At 41.3% G+C, this 15,098-nt stretch overlaps 1 protein-coding gene across 2 annotated transcripts; it reads right to left on the bottom strand.

Moving 5' to 3' along the window:
* Window positions 1–625: 625 nt before the first annotated feature.
* LOC138614962 (myotonin-protein kinase) lies at window positions 626–13,080 on the bottom strand. Of its 2 annotated transcripts, none has more exons than XM_069688586.1 (14): window positions 12,994–13,080; window positions 12,421–12,504; window positions 10,027–10,122; window positions 9,491–9,639; window positions 8,784–8,877; window positions 8,415–8,612; window positions 6,699–6,947; window positions 6,433–6,512; window positions 6,246–6,342; window positions 5,965–6,119; window positions 5,540–5,637; window positions 4,561–4,622; window positions 4,228–4,302; window positions 626–2,126 (listed from the first exon to the last, which is right to left on the bottom strand). In XM_069688586.1, the coding sequence occupies exons 2-14, from the start codon at window positions 12,487–12,489 to the stop codon at window positions 2,025–2,027; spliced, it is 1,524 nt and encodes a 507-aa protein (XP_069544687.1). In that variant the 5' UTR covers window positions 12,490–12,504; window positions 12,994–13,080; the 3' UTR covers window positions 626–2,024. The 2 variants fall into 2 exon arrangements, with proteins under 2 accessions (XP_069544687.1, XP_069544685.1); XM_069688584.1 differs by having other exon boundaries at window positions 6,699–6,914; window positions 12,994–13,067.
* Between the last annotated feature and the right edge of the window lie 2,018 nt (window positions 13,081–15,098).

The following is a 15,098-nucleotide window of genomic DNA, read 5'->3' on the forward strand; positions in this document are numbered from 1 at the left end:
ATGTCAAAAATAAAATATAAAAGACTCTCAGGTTAACTACAAATTAAATGTAATTGAATGACATAAAGAGGAAACAATTGAAAAGTGTTTCCATCTCCTCATCTGGTTTATTAATCTAGCAGCTGTGAGACCAAAGAGTGACTCTATCATCTACACCAGACCTGGGCATTGTACGGCCCCCGGGCCACATCCGGCCCTTTGGCGTTCCCTGACCGGCCCGCGTGAGTTTAATGTTAAATTAGGAATCAAACGTAAGTAAGTGTACATCATGCATGTGTAACCCAGGTAATGTTCAATACCCCAATTTAAAGATGTTCCCCAAAACGTCTCACCACGCGAGCAAGTGGTCTGAACGTCCTGGCGGTTGCACGTAGCAGAGCACGAGCCCGACCCCACAACATCAGTTTATTTACTGACACGATGCCATCAGTTTATTTATTAAAACAACAACATCAGTTTATTTATTTATTAACACATAACATCAGTGACAGTTGGAGCCCATTGCTCTTCATCAGTTTTGTTAATAAATGAAATGCATTGGCTGCTTTAAGTGAAAATAATTCACTTTCTGTATTCACTGCTGTATATTTTCTTTCTGATGTCAATGAATCAACCACGACAAGAGTCCAAATTTAAAAAACATTTATTTATCAATCTTTACAATCTGCATCAGGTTACACCATATCAACCATTCTTTCAGTCGTTGTCTTTTCCCCTGTCTGTGCTTCCATAAATCAAACGTGAGACTCAATGCTCATGCTTTGACCACTTTGTGTCCTATTTTTATGGAATAAATACATATCCTTAAATCGGTTTTCATTCAGTAAAAAACACAGAAACAGTCTGAAACCATATAATGACTGAACATGAGTCAGTTTGTGAGCACTTTATTGTTCTCATCCTGTGTGAGACCTCTCGAAAAACTTGCTTTGGTACTGGAAGTAATAATTTCAAAATAAAGTTTTCAGTTTCATAATAAATAGAAAAAAGGAGCAGATTAGCGATGCAGCAGAAAGTGTAAATGTTTATTTTAGTGCCCCACATCAACATCCTCAAACATTTTCACAAGTCAATAACCAAGAATGCATAATGAGCATCATTAACAGTGTTTCAGTCTCTCTGTGACCCTCCACGTCCATTCGCAGACATTTCAATATGTTTTAGACCAAAAGTTATGGAGCTGGTGAACAGCTGAGTGTTAGCAGACTAACAGTGATTTATTTATGTTATAATCACAGTGGAGATGCATTCCTAAACTGTGTGTAGAGATTATCAATGGCCTGCTGCCTCTGCTGTGTGCACTTCAAAAGCAGCTCCTTCCCACATTAACACAATCATAGCTTTTTAAAAGGAACTTGGTGTCACATCAGCTGGATTCTGTTGCTTCAGGGCGTTTGTCCATTTTACCACACACAGTCTGAGATGTAATCAAAAGCCTTCTTTGGATTTATCAGACTCACTTCTGCTCACCAACCACACTCATTACCAGTTCAAGCATACATAATGTGTGTTTTAGCAACTGAAGCAGACATGAAAATGAAGTTGAAGTTACTCCTGATTCAGCAGTTAGTGTTTGCATGCAGTCTTTGGTAAACTAATCTAATTATCCTGGAGAAAAGTAACTAGTAAGAGTAACTAATTACTAATTATCAATACAGTGCACAACACTGCATAGAGGTACACAGCAGCCCGACGTGTGGCTATGTGACACCATGGAGTAAATGCACCTGTATGGTTCTGATTCTGTCCTAAAGTGTGTCAGTGTCCTGAACTCAAACAGATCAGATGATCTCATCATGTCTTTGTCTCCCAGCAGTGTGAGCTGACTTTCTCCTCACATGTTGGAAAAGTTTTCCAGTAAACACATTTAAAACTTCTCACGTCAGAATTGTTTCAGTCGTGTTTTTCATTTTCATTGGGAAGTTTAGGAAGCCGGGGGAGAGCAGATGGGGGGAGGGGGGTGGGGGTGGTCTCAGTCCATTGTCATAGTGGTCAGCAGTCAGCTGTTCCTCCTTCAGGTAACTTCAGGAGAGCTCAGTGTAACAGGGTCTCTCCCAGCCCTGCAGCACCCCCCCCTTTGCACACACCAGCAGGTATGACTCACTCCTCACCTGTGGCAGGCGCACCTGGAGGACAGAACAGGATGAGAAGGATCATTTGTGTGGAAGCATTATTTCTGTGGAATATATTTACATGAAATAATTACATTCAATTGTATATGTGGTTGGTTTGGGCCTCTGATGTGACACATGTAATAAGATGTGAAGACCAGCAGTGGAGGATCATTATGATGGATAAAAACTTGTCCTGGGATATTTGTAATGGCACATTTCTACAACACCATTTCCAAAAAAGTTGAGACGCTGCTTAAAATGTAAATAAAAACAGAATGTAATGATTTGTGAATCACATAAACTCATATTTAATGGAATATCAACTAAAGACAACATATCACATGCTGAAACTGAGAAATGTTATTGTTTTATTTAAAATAGCTGCTCATTTTCTATCTAATGCAGCAACAGGTCTCCATAAAGTTGTTCCAGGATCATGTTCACCACTGAGCTGCATCATCTTTTCTTTTAACAACACTCTGGAAACGTTGGGGAACTGAGGAGACCAGTTTCTGGAGTTCTGAAAGTGAGTTCTTGCCTGATAGAGGATTTCAGCTGCTCAACAGGTCAGGGTCTCCTTTGTTATATTGTTCATGTCCTGATGCTCCAGATGTTTTCAATGAGTGACAGGTCTGGACTGCAGGAGGCCAGTTTATCAGCGGACTCTTCTACGACAGAGCCATGCTGTTGGAATACGTGCAGAATGTGGTTGGACGTTGTTCTGCTGAAATAAACAAGACCTTCCCTGAAAGAGACGTTGTCTGGATGGCAGCACATGTTGCTCCAAAACCTGAATATATCATTCAGCACTAATGCTTCCTTCCAGATGTTCAAGCTACCCATGTCATGTGCACTAATGTATCCCTGTACCATCACAGATGCTGGCTTTAGAACTGAGCTGATAACAAGCGGGATGGTCCCTCTCCTCTTTAACCTGGAGGATGCAGCGTCCATGATTTCCAAACAGAATCTCAGATTGTGATCCATCAGACCTCAGGACAGTTTTTCACTTCACCTCAGTCCATCTTCAATGATCTCGGTCCAGAGAAGGCGGCGGTGTTTCTGGATCATGTTTCTATCTGGTTTCTTCTTTGGAGAGTTTTAACAGCACTTGTGGACGCAGTGATGAACTGTGTTCACAGACGATGGTTTTCACAAGTGTTCCTGAGCCCATGCAGTGATTTCCACTCCAGAATAGTGTGTTTTTAATGCAGTGCTGCCTGAGGGCCCGAAGATCACCACCATCCAATATTGGTTTCCAGCCTTGTCCCTTGTGTTCAGAGATTTCTCCAGATTCTCTGAACCGTAGACGATGAAATCCACTAATTCTTTGTAGTTTTACATTGAGGAACATTATTCTTAGATTGTTGCACTATTTTCCCACACAGTCTTTCAGAGTGGTGAACCTCTCCCCACCTTCACTGGAGACTCTGCCTCTCTGAAATCATCTTTTTATACCCAATCATGTTACTGACCTGTTGCCATGGTCACCTCATTAGTTGTCAGAAGTTTTTTTTTTTTAATCTTTACACAACTTTTCCAGTTTTTCACACGTTTTTCAGACGTGTTGCTGCTATCAAATTAAAAATGAGCAGATATTTTTCATAAAACAATCAAATTGCTCAGTTTCAACATTTGATATGTTGACTTTGGTCTATTTTCTATTAAATATGGGTTTATGTGATTTGCAAATCATTGCATTCTGTTTTTATTTACATTTTACACAACATTCCAACTTTTCCAGTAACGTTGTTCTATTTATAATCATTAAAAAGATGTCCTAATTAAACCAAAAGCTCTTTAAAGAGATCAGAAGGAATGAAACTGGAGGAGCACTTTGTGGTTTCCAGTTTATCAATGTTTTTTCGAGAGGCTGAGATGAAGATGGGCTCAAACTGGTCCAACAGAACCAACAGAGTGGGTGAAATTAATGGATCACAGCCATAGTATGTATGTAATGATGTAAGTTTGGTAATCTGATTCTGAAAGTATTTCAGAAAGATTTCACTGTGCAGAAGACATACTTCAATGTTTGGAGGAAGGGGTTTAATGATAGAGTGGTGTTGAGGAAGTTGAATCCTAAATGACTGATGACTGTTTTTTTTGTCCTTACTCTGTGGAACAGCAGCAGGTGGCGGTGGAGAGGAATCACCAGCGGGTAATGGCAGGCAGGGCGCGCTCTCTCCCTCTGTAACATACAAATGTGAGCTGCAGCAGCTTTGGAGACATGGAGGTCAATTAATTAGGAGTGTTAACATTTGATGTCATAGATAGAAAATGTCAGTTTGTCCATTACAGTACCAAACCCAGTCTGAGTAACTTACACGACTACTGCAAAGGTTCTGCAGATGATTCAGAGAATTAAACGGTCACATGCTGTTTTAAAGTGTTTTGTTTTCCACGTCAGGCAGAGAAAGAGAATATAAAAGTGGATAAGAGAGCTTACATCCCTTGATGCATCCACACAGTGGTCAGGCAGAGCAAGAGATGCTGGGCAGACACTCAGCTCTGTGATTGGACGAGAGAGAGGAACGTCAGAGCCAATGATGTGTGACAATACTGCATTAGGCTGGACACATTTGGACGAGTCGTCACAAAGAGACAGGAGACAACCAGGAACAGGACATACTGGTGGTGATGCAGGGGACGACAGAGAGTAGAGGACAGAGGACAGGTGAGGGTGAGAGGACGGAGTACAGGTGAGGGTGAGAGGACAGGTGAGGGTGAGAGAACAGAGGACAGGTGAGGGTGAGAGGACAGAGGACAGGTGAGGGTTCCCTGCTGTGTTTTTATGAAACATGCTCAGTGTTTTTTTTGTTCACATGCTTCAGGATCAACAGCAGTTGAGGTGATTATTAATAACGTCGCTCAGTCCTGCAGCTTCACTGCATCTTTAAATAGATTTGGACTCTGCAGCGATTCATGGAAACAGCCATGAGTCCTACATACCGAGGTTATTCTGAGAGAGGGATTTATCACCATGTTCTCCTCCAGCAGAAACAGATGCTGCTGTGACTGTGTTTGTTCAGAGTGTCTCACTGTCGGGAAGTCTCTGGACCTCACACGGGACTGTAAAGTAGAGCTCTGGTTGTATGGATATCTGTGTGATTAGGTCATGTTACTGACATCAACAGACCCAGAATAACTGGGTGGAATTTAAAGCTACATGTCTGCATTAATACAACTGTATGAAATGATTAATGTTCTGTTCATGGATGGCTCCATCGTTATCTGTTAGATAAAAGCACCATCATTCCCTGACTGTGATCTTCTTTGTGTGAAATGCTGTTGGGCCCTCTGATGTCATCACAGAACTACATACTTTATTAAGTAAAACAGATAATACTCCAGGCTGTACAGATGGAGGATGATGATGAGGAAGAAGATGCTGGTGTGAGGAGGATGCCGGGCTGATGATCCCTTGCCTGTCTCCTTGGAGGCTCGCCACACTTCCATCTCCTGTTTCAGTGTCTCCATTTCTTCCTCCAGCAGGCAATATCTCCTCTCTGCCTCCTGCAGCCGTCTGGTGGAGAAGGAAACATTTCATCATACTCTACCATCTGATTCATGTTAGATGTGTTTCAGCTGGGATCATGAAGGGTAAATTCACTCCAAAAGATATCTCTTCTATTAGTGTGCTTTCAGCTGTGGGATGCTTCTATCTACTGAACTGTAACACACCCCTGCCTCCAATGCTGCCCACATCATCTCAGAAACCTTCACTGTCTCCTTCTAAAGTTGATTTTCATATTTTGTAGTGTAATTTCAGACAAATTGATTAAAGGTGAATCCCCCTCAGCAGTCACAGTGAACTGAGGATTGGTTAAAGATGGCAGAATGTCTGCGATACCTCTGCAGATCTTCATCAGATCTTGATATTTGATTGTTCTCCTCCTGTGTGGTGGTGTGGCTGCAGGCAGTAGGACCTTGTTCCAGAGATAGTGGGAGCTCCAACAGTTCAGTCTGGGTGTCTGGGAGAGTTTCTGTAAGCTGCCACAGCTGGCTCTAATTCAAACCAAAGGTAAATCAGGAAAAGGAAGAAAGTCACACTGACTGATGTTATCAGTCTGTGCATTACAAGTCAGATGTAATTCTGATGTGTAAACAGTCTTTAGGGTGATAACGTCTCACCAGTTTCTCTGGTTCATAAAAAGTCTCACAGTCTCTGAGCCTCGAGTGGTCGGTCTGCCTCATGATGTCCTGACTGTGGTCGATGGCACCCGTCTGACTGTAAACAAGACACCAATTAACAACAACAGTATGTAAAGGTTATAAAGCTGTTAATGCATGTAAAACATGAATACTGAGTTTAGTTCACCTGGTAGCGGTGTAGGAGTATCCAACAAAAGCTAAGTGGACTCCTGTTGGAGTTCTGTCCACGACATCAGAGAGTGTTTCCTGCAGAACACAACACAAGAGAGTTGTCACACCAACAACCACCAGCTGTTCTTATTTGTATTATTCTGCCTTGACACACCATGAGCTGCTGGATGTCAGACATAATAATAATACATAATTTTTATTAAAACATGTACATACAGAGTACTCACAGTTTCATAAGATTATTTAAGATAATAATAATACCATGTCACTGAGACAGTCGTCCAGGACGTCAAAGTTAGATGTGTCAGTTGTATTAGAGACTTCAGGTAGGTAGGGGGCAGGCAGTTTATGCAGGGAAGCCCAGTCTAGTCCAGAGAAAAACAGATGAGTCCTAAAGTCGCTGAAGCCGTTCCTCCCCAGACGGACGTCCCTCTCACAGATGAGTCCAGTGATGAAAGAACGAGCCGTCTCTGAAATCTCAGGACCAGAAGGAGGAAACTCAAAACACTCCTGAGGATTACACAAAAGGAAATGAAAGAAAAAGTTCTTTAAGTTGACAGCAGTGTTTCCACCACTACCTCTGACACTTGACCCTGTTGCTTTAATAATTCCTTCAGATATGTAGGAACCTTATTGTCCACAATCCAAAAAACGAATAATGAAGTATTCAACTTTATTTATTAAGCACCTTTCAGAACCATTACACAGTTATAAGGTTCAAAACAAGAAATCCCAGTACAAAAACTACAACCTGGTTTCAAAAAAGTTGTGACAGTGTAAAATGTAAATAAAAAAATAATGTGATGTTTTGTAAATAATGTAAACCCATATTTAATAGAAAATAGACCAGAGACAATATATCAAATGTTGAAACTGAGTAATTTGATTATTTTATGAAAAATATCTGCTCATCTCTAATTTGATGGCAGCAACATGTCTCTGAAAAGTTGGACAGGGTCAACAAAAAACTGGAAAAGTTGTGTAAAGATAAAAAAAAACAAAAAAAAAACATCTGACAACTAATGGCAACAGCTCATTAACATTATTGGGTATAAAAAGATGATTTCAGAGAAGCAGAGTCTCTCAGCAGTGAAGATGGGGAGAGGTTCACCACTCTGTGAAAGACTGTGTTGGAAAATAGTTCAACAATCTAAGAATAATGTTCCTCAACGTAAAACTACAAAGAATTAGTGGATTTCATCGTCTACGGTTCATAATATCATTAAAAGATTCAGAGAATCTGGAGAAATCTCTGAACACAAGGGACAAGGCTGGAAACCAATATTGGATGGTGGTGATCTTCGGGCCCTCAGGCAGCACTGCATTAAAAACACTATTCTGGAGTGGAAATCACTGCATGGGCTCAGGAACACTCCTCAGTTCCTAAACATTTACAGAGTGTTGTTAAAAGAAGAGGTGATGCAACACTGGTAAACATGACCCTGTCCCAACGTTATAGAGATGTTGCTGCCATCAAATAAAAAATGAGCATATACTTAAACAATAAAATGTCTCAGTTTCAACACTTGATATGTTGTCTTTGTCTATTTTAATTAAATATGAGTTGATGTAATTTATAAATGATCACATTCTGTTTGTATTTACATTTTACACAGCGTCCCAACTTTTTTTTTAAATGGGATTGTATATTTAAATAGTATAAAGATAATAAAAATACTTTAAGGGCAAACACAGAGAACTACACAGAAAACAAACGGTCACTGGAGGAAAAAATGCTTACAATGCAAATAGATTTTCAAAAGCTTCTTAAAACTGTCAACTTCTATTCAAATTCTGCATTTCTTTGGAGGGAAAGGTTCCAGAGGGTGGGGCCACCACTGAAAAGGTTTGTCCCCCCTGGTCTTCAGGCTCGATATGGGGACGTCCAGAAGGTGCTGGTGATCTCAGGCCAAATAACAGCTCAGAAATATAACGTTGGCTAACACTGTTTTCAGTCCCATGTGAGTGTGTATGTACCTGAAAGTGAATGATCTTGGCATACGTCTCAGAGATGGACTCTGCGTAGAAGGGTGTGGTCCCCAGCAGCATCTCGTATGCACAGACCCCCAGAGCCCACCAATCACACTCAGGACCATAACCTCCATCTCCCTCCACCGCCCGCAAAATCTCTGGAGACAAATAGTCCGGGGTCCCGACCGCCAGTGATGAGTGAACCTGCAACCAAATCTATCGTTGATGGACTTGCACAACAAAAAGTGTTTCTAAAAGTCCTGATCTGCTTTTCCAAAAGTTCTACCAGTGTGGAACTGAAACATGTTCAGCAGTTGAGGATATTTTTGGTGAAACTAGTACACGTGTTATTTCCTGTACAGTGTCAGCGCTCACCATCCCATCCTTCTGGAGCTTCAGACAGGAACCAAAGTCTCCCAGTCGGACGTGTCCTTCAGCTGTCAGCAGGATGTTGTCAGGTTTGATGTCTCTGTGTAAAAATGAGTTAGAAGCTAACTTTGAAATGTTAGATGAAACAAATCAGTGTTTTCTGTGTCATAATGTCACGGTTCCTGCACAGCGAGCAGGTTTTTATCTCAGCTTCATACTCAAAAATGTAAGGTAATATTTGAACCATGAGAAAAAATGTCTCTTGGAAATATATCTCATATTTAACGGTCCACATTTAACTGTCATGTTTTTTCTCAATCAGAGCAGGAGCACCAGTCCTGAGGAGGTTCTGATGAACAGTGCCTGTCTCTGTGGATGCTGGATGTGTTTGGTTTTGGTGGTCGTGGAACAGAAGGTCTCTATGGGTGTTGGGAGTTTTGGGGTGGACCAGGTTTATGCATCTTGAACACGGGAAGAGGACAGTTTAAAACTGTTTAAAACATGTTGTCTGTTGAAATAGGAACAGCTAATCTGTCGGGGTGGTCGCTGTCATTCTTAAAGATGAATATGATTCTATAACGGATCAAAACTGTCAATGAAAATATTATAATGTGGGAAAATAGACTGAAGCCAGGTGTTAAACAAAATGTTTGTTGGAACTATATGTGGCTGAAACAAATACACAAATCAAAACTCTACCGGCACCAGTCTACCTGTGAACGTAACCCAGTCTATGGATGGAGTTGATGGCCATCACCATCTCAGCCAGGTAGAACTGAGCCAGGTCCTCCGGGATTCCGTCTCCGAACTTACTGAGCAGAGTCAGCAGGTCTCCTCCAACGTAGTAATCCATCACCAGGTACTGAGAGGAAACACAGGTACACACATACACACTTACACAGGTACACACAGGTACACACATACACATTTACACAGGTACACACATACACACTTACACAGGTACACACATACACACTTACACACAGGTACACACAGGTACGCACAGGTACACACAGGTACACACGCAAATACACACATACACACTTACACACAGGTACACAGATACACACAGGTACACACAGGTACACATGCAAGTACACATACATACTTACACACAGGTACACAGGTACACATCTACACGGGTACACACAGGTACACACATACACACTTACACTCAGGTACACACGTACACACAGGTACACACAGGCACACACAGGTACACATTATTTGTGTGGATGTGTGTACACACCAGGTAGTTGTCGTCCTGGAAAGAATAATGCAGCTCTGTGATCCAACGTCTGTCCCCCCGCAGCAACACCTCCCTCTCTTCCTGGTAACATGCCGTCTATATAAAACACAAAGACAACTGGATTACAGAACACTAAAAACTAAAACTAGAATTATGAATCCCTCCGGTAACCACTCATGTTGTAATTTACATGCACATCTGTCCAGACGTACAGATGTTGTTGCAAAGAAACTACAAAAGTGGTTTCTTTATACACAATTTCAATACTGACAGCACAGAAATTGTAAAATATGGTCAGTCTCTCCTTTTGCTCCTCAGTTATGGAGCTGAATAATCAACATAAAATAATTATTTTTATTTGTATTGTTAGATATTTGTGAAAAGTCACAATTAATGTATAAGTTAATGAGTTATGGCCACAGGCATGTTCTGTGAGGTCACAGTTACCTCCCATCTCTAAATCTGAATCAGTTCATCCTTCAGTCCGAGTCAATCTCTGTGCCAAGAATGGGAAATATTGGAGGTCACAGTCGAAGAATTTGAAGAAATCCACCCGGGGGTTCTGTAGATATCATGTGAATGTAAATGTGTGGAAGTGGGATCACAGTGACCTTGACCTTTGACCTCCAAAATCGGACCCGTTCCTCTGATACCAAGTCAGTCTCTTAGCCAAGGTTAAAACTTTCTGCTTTTAAATTCAGACAAAACAGAAGTTATTGTACTTGGTCCTAAGCACCTCAGAAACTCTTTCTGTAATCACTTAGTTACTCCAGATGACGTTGTCTTGGCCTCCAGCAAAACTGGGAGGAACCTTGGAGTCATCTTTGATGAGGATTTTGATTAGGATTTGTCAGTTTTAGCTTCTCTTCACTGGCTTCCTGAGAAATCAAGAATAGAATTTAAAATTCTCTTGATGACTTACAAAGCTCTACATGACCAGGCTCCATCATATCTTAGAGATCTTATAGAACCATATAATCCTAGCAGAGCACTTCTCTCAGTACGCTGGTCTACTTGTGGTTCCCAGAGTTTCCAGAAGTAGAATGGGAGGTGGAGCTTAAATTTTCAGGCTCCTCCCCTGTGAAACCAGCTCCCAGTTTGTGTTGGAGGGGCAGAAACCCTCTCTAGCTTTAAGATTAGACTCAAAATGTTCCTTTTTGATAAAGCCTATAGTTAGGGCTGGCTCAGGTAGGTTAGGTTAGGTAGTTACTTTATTAATCCCCGAGGGGAAATTTTTTCGCTACAGCAGCATACAGAAGCAATAAGATAATAATATAACAATAGAAAAGCAATAAAATAGCAGTAAAGTAGCAGTACAAAATATAAAACAGAAATATAAAATATAAAATGCACAGTATATACAGTACAGTATATATCTATATATATTATATACAATATATATACATATATATATGTATATATATATAGGTAGACCTGAACCAACCCTTAGTTATGCTGTTATAGGCCGACGCTGCTGGGGGACCTCGTTACATGCTGAGCTTCTTTTCTTTCCTCCTACTCTTTAACTGACTCATACCTCACCATCTTTTTCTCTCCCATAGTTTCTTATTATTATCTGTTGTCTCCATTCAGTTCCTTCGCTCGTGTAGTTTCTCTTCTTTCTTTTTCAGATGTCCCGTCATGGAGCTGCATGTCTCTGCTCTGCACTTGTCATCTCCACCAACAGTTCTTCTCTTCTATCTCTATGTTGTCCTTTTCTCTCTCTGCTCTCCTCTCACCCCAACCGGTTGACACCTCTGAGCCCGGTTCTGTTAACAGATGCTCCGCCCACCTCTGAGAGTCTGGTTCTGTTAACAGATGCTCCGCCCACCTCTGATCCTGGTTCTGTTGGAGGTTTCTTCCTGTTAAAGAGAGTTTTTCTTCCCTCTGTTGGAGGTTTTTCTCCCTTAAAGAAGAGTTTTTTCCTCCTAGCTCATGTGGGAATTGTTGAATTGTTGAATTGTTGGGTTTCACTGTAAAATATTGTAAAGTCTTGCCGTAAGGACTTTAATGTGTTAAGTTCCATGAAATAACCTGTGTTGTGATTTGGCACTATATAAATAAAATTGAATTGAATTGAATTGAATTGAATTGAATTGAATTGAATTGAATTGAATTGAATTGAATTGAATTGAATTGAATTGAATTGAATTGAATTGAATTGAATTGAATAAATTCCCTCGAGAAGTTTGTGAGATATCACAGTCACGAGAATGGGACAGACAGAAGGACTGGCTGATGGTCGGACGGAGGCATGGACTCGGTTTGACTCAGTTTGACACGGTTTGACTCAGTTTGACTCTCCTGCATGTTTTCCCTCTCAGTTAAGAACACAATCTGAACTCTGTCCATGAACTTCATGTTATGAGTGAGTGTGTGTTTGTGTTTGTGTACCTCTGCTCGCCTCAGCATGTCCCACTTATTCATTATCTTCAGAGCATACACCTGTTGTGTGCTTCGCATCCTTGCCACGGCAACCTGAGAGAGTGACAAGTGGGAGAAACACATGAAGCACGCACAGAGCACCGACAGTCATCCATCCTAACAGAGGTTTCAATGTTTGAATGGTGTGTAATGCTGTTCACACATATCATAGAGGGGAACATAAGAAACACTCCTCAGTGTGAAGAACTGAACAGACTCAGAATACAACATGTCTCCGACTCGACTACAACGGAAACATGGGATGAACTTTTAACAGGTGTGTCTAATATAGAGGTGATTTAATGTGGTAAAGATGAGCCATCACCCCAAAGCACTTAAATGTTATAATAAGATTTAAGTTGTACAGAATAAATTGTGCTGAAAGATGAAGGTGATCAAATTATTTAAGACTAGAGGTGAGAATGATTAAGAATAAAATGTTGTGATTTAATGTAAAGTGTCGGCAATGACTGATTGAATTATTGTTAAAATTGAGTGAGATCATTCTGACTGAAATACTTTAAAAGGACACTTCCTGCTCACCTCACTGAAAGTGCCTCGGCCAATCACCTTCAAGATGTGGAAGTCTTCTCTTTTGATGCGTGTCCTCTTCACCTGCCTCACGAAAGGCTCAGCTGGGAAACCAGGACAGAAAACACAAACTTGGATTTGTTTGTGTGTTGAAATGCTTTTCACTAAAGATCAGAGAGGACACGGGATGAAGGTTTGTTGGACAGGAACACACATCTATACAAAACAATACAAACACATCTATACACAACAATACAAACACATCTATACACAACAATACACACACATCTATACACAACAATACACACACATCTATACACAACAATACACACACATCTATACACAACAATACACACATATCTATACACAACAATACACACACATCTATACACAACAATACACACACATCTATACACAACAATACACACACATCTATACACAACAATACACACATATCTATACACAATAATACACACACATATCTATACATCACAACACAATGTGAACACACCAGAGATAATGAAGATGAGTAGCTGTCGGTAAAGACTGGAAACTGTTCGATTTGAAGGAGCTCGAACAGAACGAGTTCAAACGCAGACTTAGTTTAAACTGTTATACCAGAAGGTCTGAAAATGTTAATTCTAATAGTTTTATAAAACTAAAAGGTAATATTTGTAAACTTTGTAAAGTTCTGTTGTAAGTGCCATGAAATAACCTCTGTTGTTATTTGGCGCTATATAAATAAAGTTGAATTGAATTGAATTTAAATATTTTTGAAATATTTACCTTTTGGTTCAGAGTTAAACTAGAAGATCGATACCACTCTCATGCACATGCTCAGTATGAACCCAGCATCCACCATCAGTGATGTCACGGTTTGGAGCAGGAAGTGACCAAATTTGGACGAGCTGGTGGTGGATCTGACTGATCTGATTGGAAACCTGACGATACTACGTCGTGCCCACCGATAGCTGTAACCTGACTGCACCACAGAGAGAATAATGCCCCACCATCTGTCAAAAAGTGATGGATGGTGGCCTTTGACCTGACCTGTCAAGTGATTTATGATCCCTAATCGCCGCCCATTTTATGGCCCTGGGAAAGGCAGTGAGGAATTTAAGGTCGATGACCTTTGACCTATCAAGTGAGTTATGATCCCTTTTAAGGTCCGTTAAGGAAGTACGGTATTTATAGTGGATGACCTTTGACTTGTCATAAAGGTGGCTTATGACCCGTCAAAGGTCCATTAAGTAAGTAAGGTATTTATGGTGGATGACCTGTGACCTGTCCAATGGTTTATGAACCTCTTTTGAGCTTAGCTGAATCTTAGCCCCCTACAGACTTCCCCCTAATGACGTGGCCCCAGAGGTAGAGTTTAAAACAAACCAACGAGAGTGGAGTAAGTTGGGTTTATGCCTAAGATGGCGCCGTGCTAGCGGCAGCCTGTTGCAGCAGCTCCCCTCCTTGAGTGTGTTGTTATTAGTATTTTTTAAGCCTTTCTCCTCTCTTCGGTGTTTTTTTTTCTTTCTCTCGTGTGTTAAGTTAACGGTCAGACAATGGACCGTAATTTTTCCACGTTTCTGGTTGGGGGCACTGTTATTGTTTACTAGCGTGATCAGCTGATTGCGCTGAGTAGGCCTCTACTGCTGCTGCCCGGAGCGAGGCCTGAGATCCCCGTTGAACTTCGGAGAAGACGTCGGGGTTGCAGAGCTGGAGCTAAGCTAAAGGCGGAAAGGAGGAAATACAAACCAGTGGTACCGGCGATCTTAATGGGGAACGTGAGGTCGTTGGCCAACAAGACGGACGAGCTCGGCGCGCTGGTAAAGACCCAGTGGAAATACCGGGAGTGCAGCATCATGTGTTTCACCGAGACATGGCTGCACTCACATTTCCCGGACCACAGCACGGCCGTACCCGGCTTCAGGACTGTTCGGGGGGACGGAGACGTTGTTTGGAGCGGTAAGAAGAAAGGTGGAGGGATTGCAGTCTGTGAACGAGAGGTGGTGAAATCCCGACCACGTGTGTGTGAAGGAACGTTTCTGTAGCCCGGACATTGAACTTCTAGCCGTGGGGATGCGCCCCTATTATTTACCGAGGGAGTTCTCGTCCGCCATTGT

This window comes from Brachyistius frenatus, unplaced genomic scaffold (assembly GCF_029030835.1).
Source record: "Brachyistius frenatus isolate BFR_SWC_R1_liver_20210118 unplaced genomic scaffold, ASM2903083v1 Contig_640, whole genome shotgun sequence".
NCBI lineage: Eukaryota > Metazoa > Chordata > Actinopteri > Embiotocidae > Brachyistius > Brachyistius frenatus.

Bases quoted from the DNA above. Each gene is read 5' to 3' on its own strand.
- LOC138614962 (XM_069688586.1), bottom strand. From the start codon at position 12,489: ATGCGAAGCACACAACAGGTGTATGCTCTGAAGATAATGAATAAGTGG. The intron at 6,343-6,432 runs GTGAACTAAACT...TCTTGTTTACAG, and splicing joins TACTCCTACACCGCTACCAG to TCAGACGGGTGCCATCGACC. The intron at 4,623-5,539 runs GCAAGGGATCAT...GTCCAATCACAG, and splicing joins GCGAGCCTCCAAGGAGACAG to AGCTGAGTGTCTGCCCAGCA.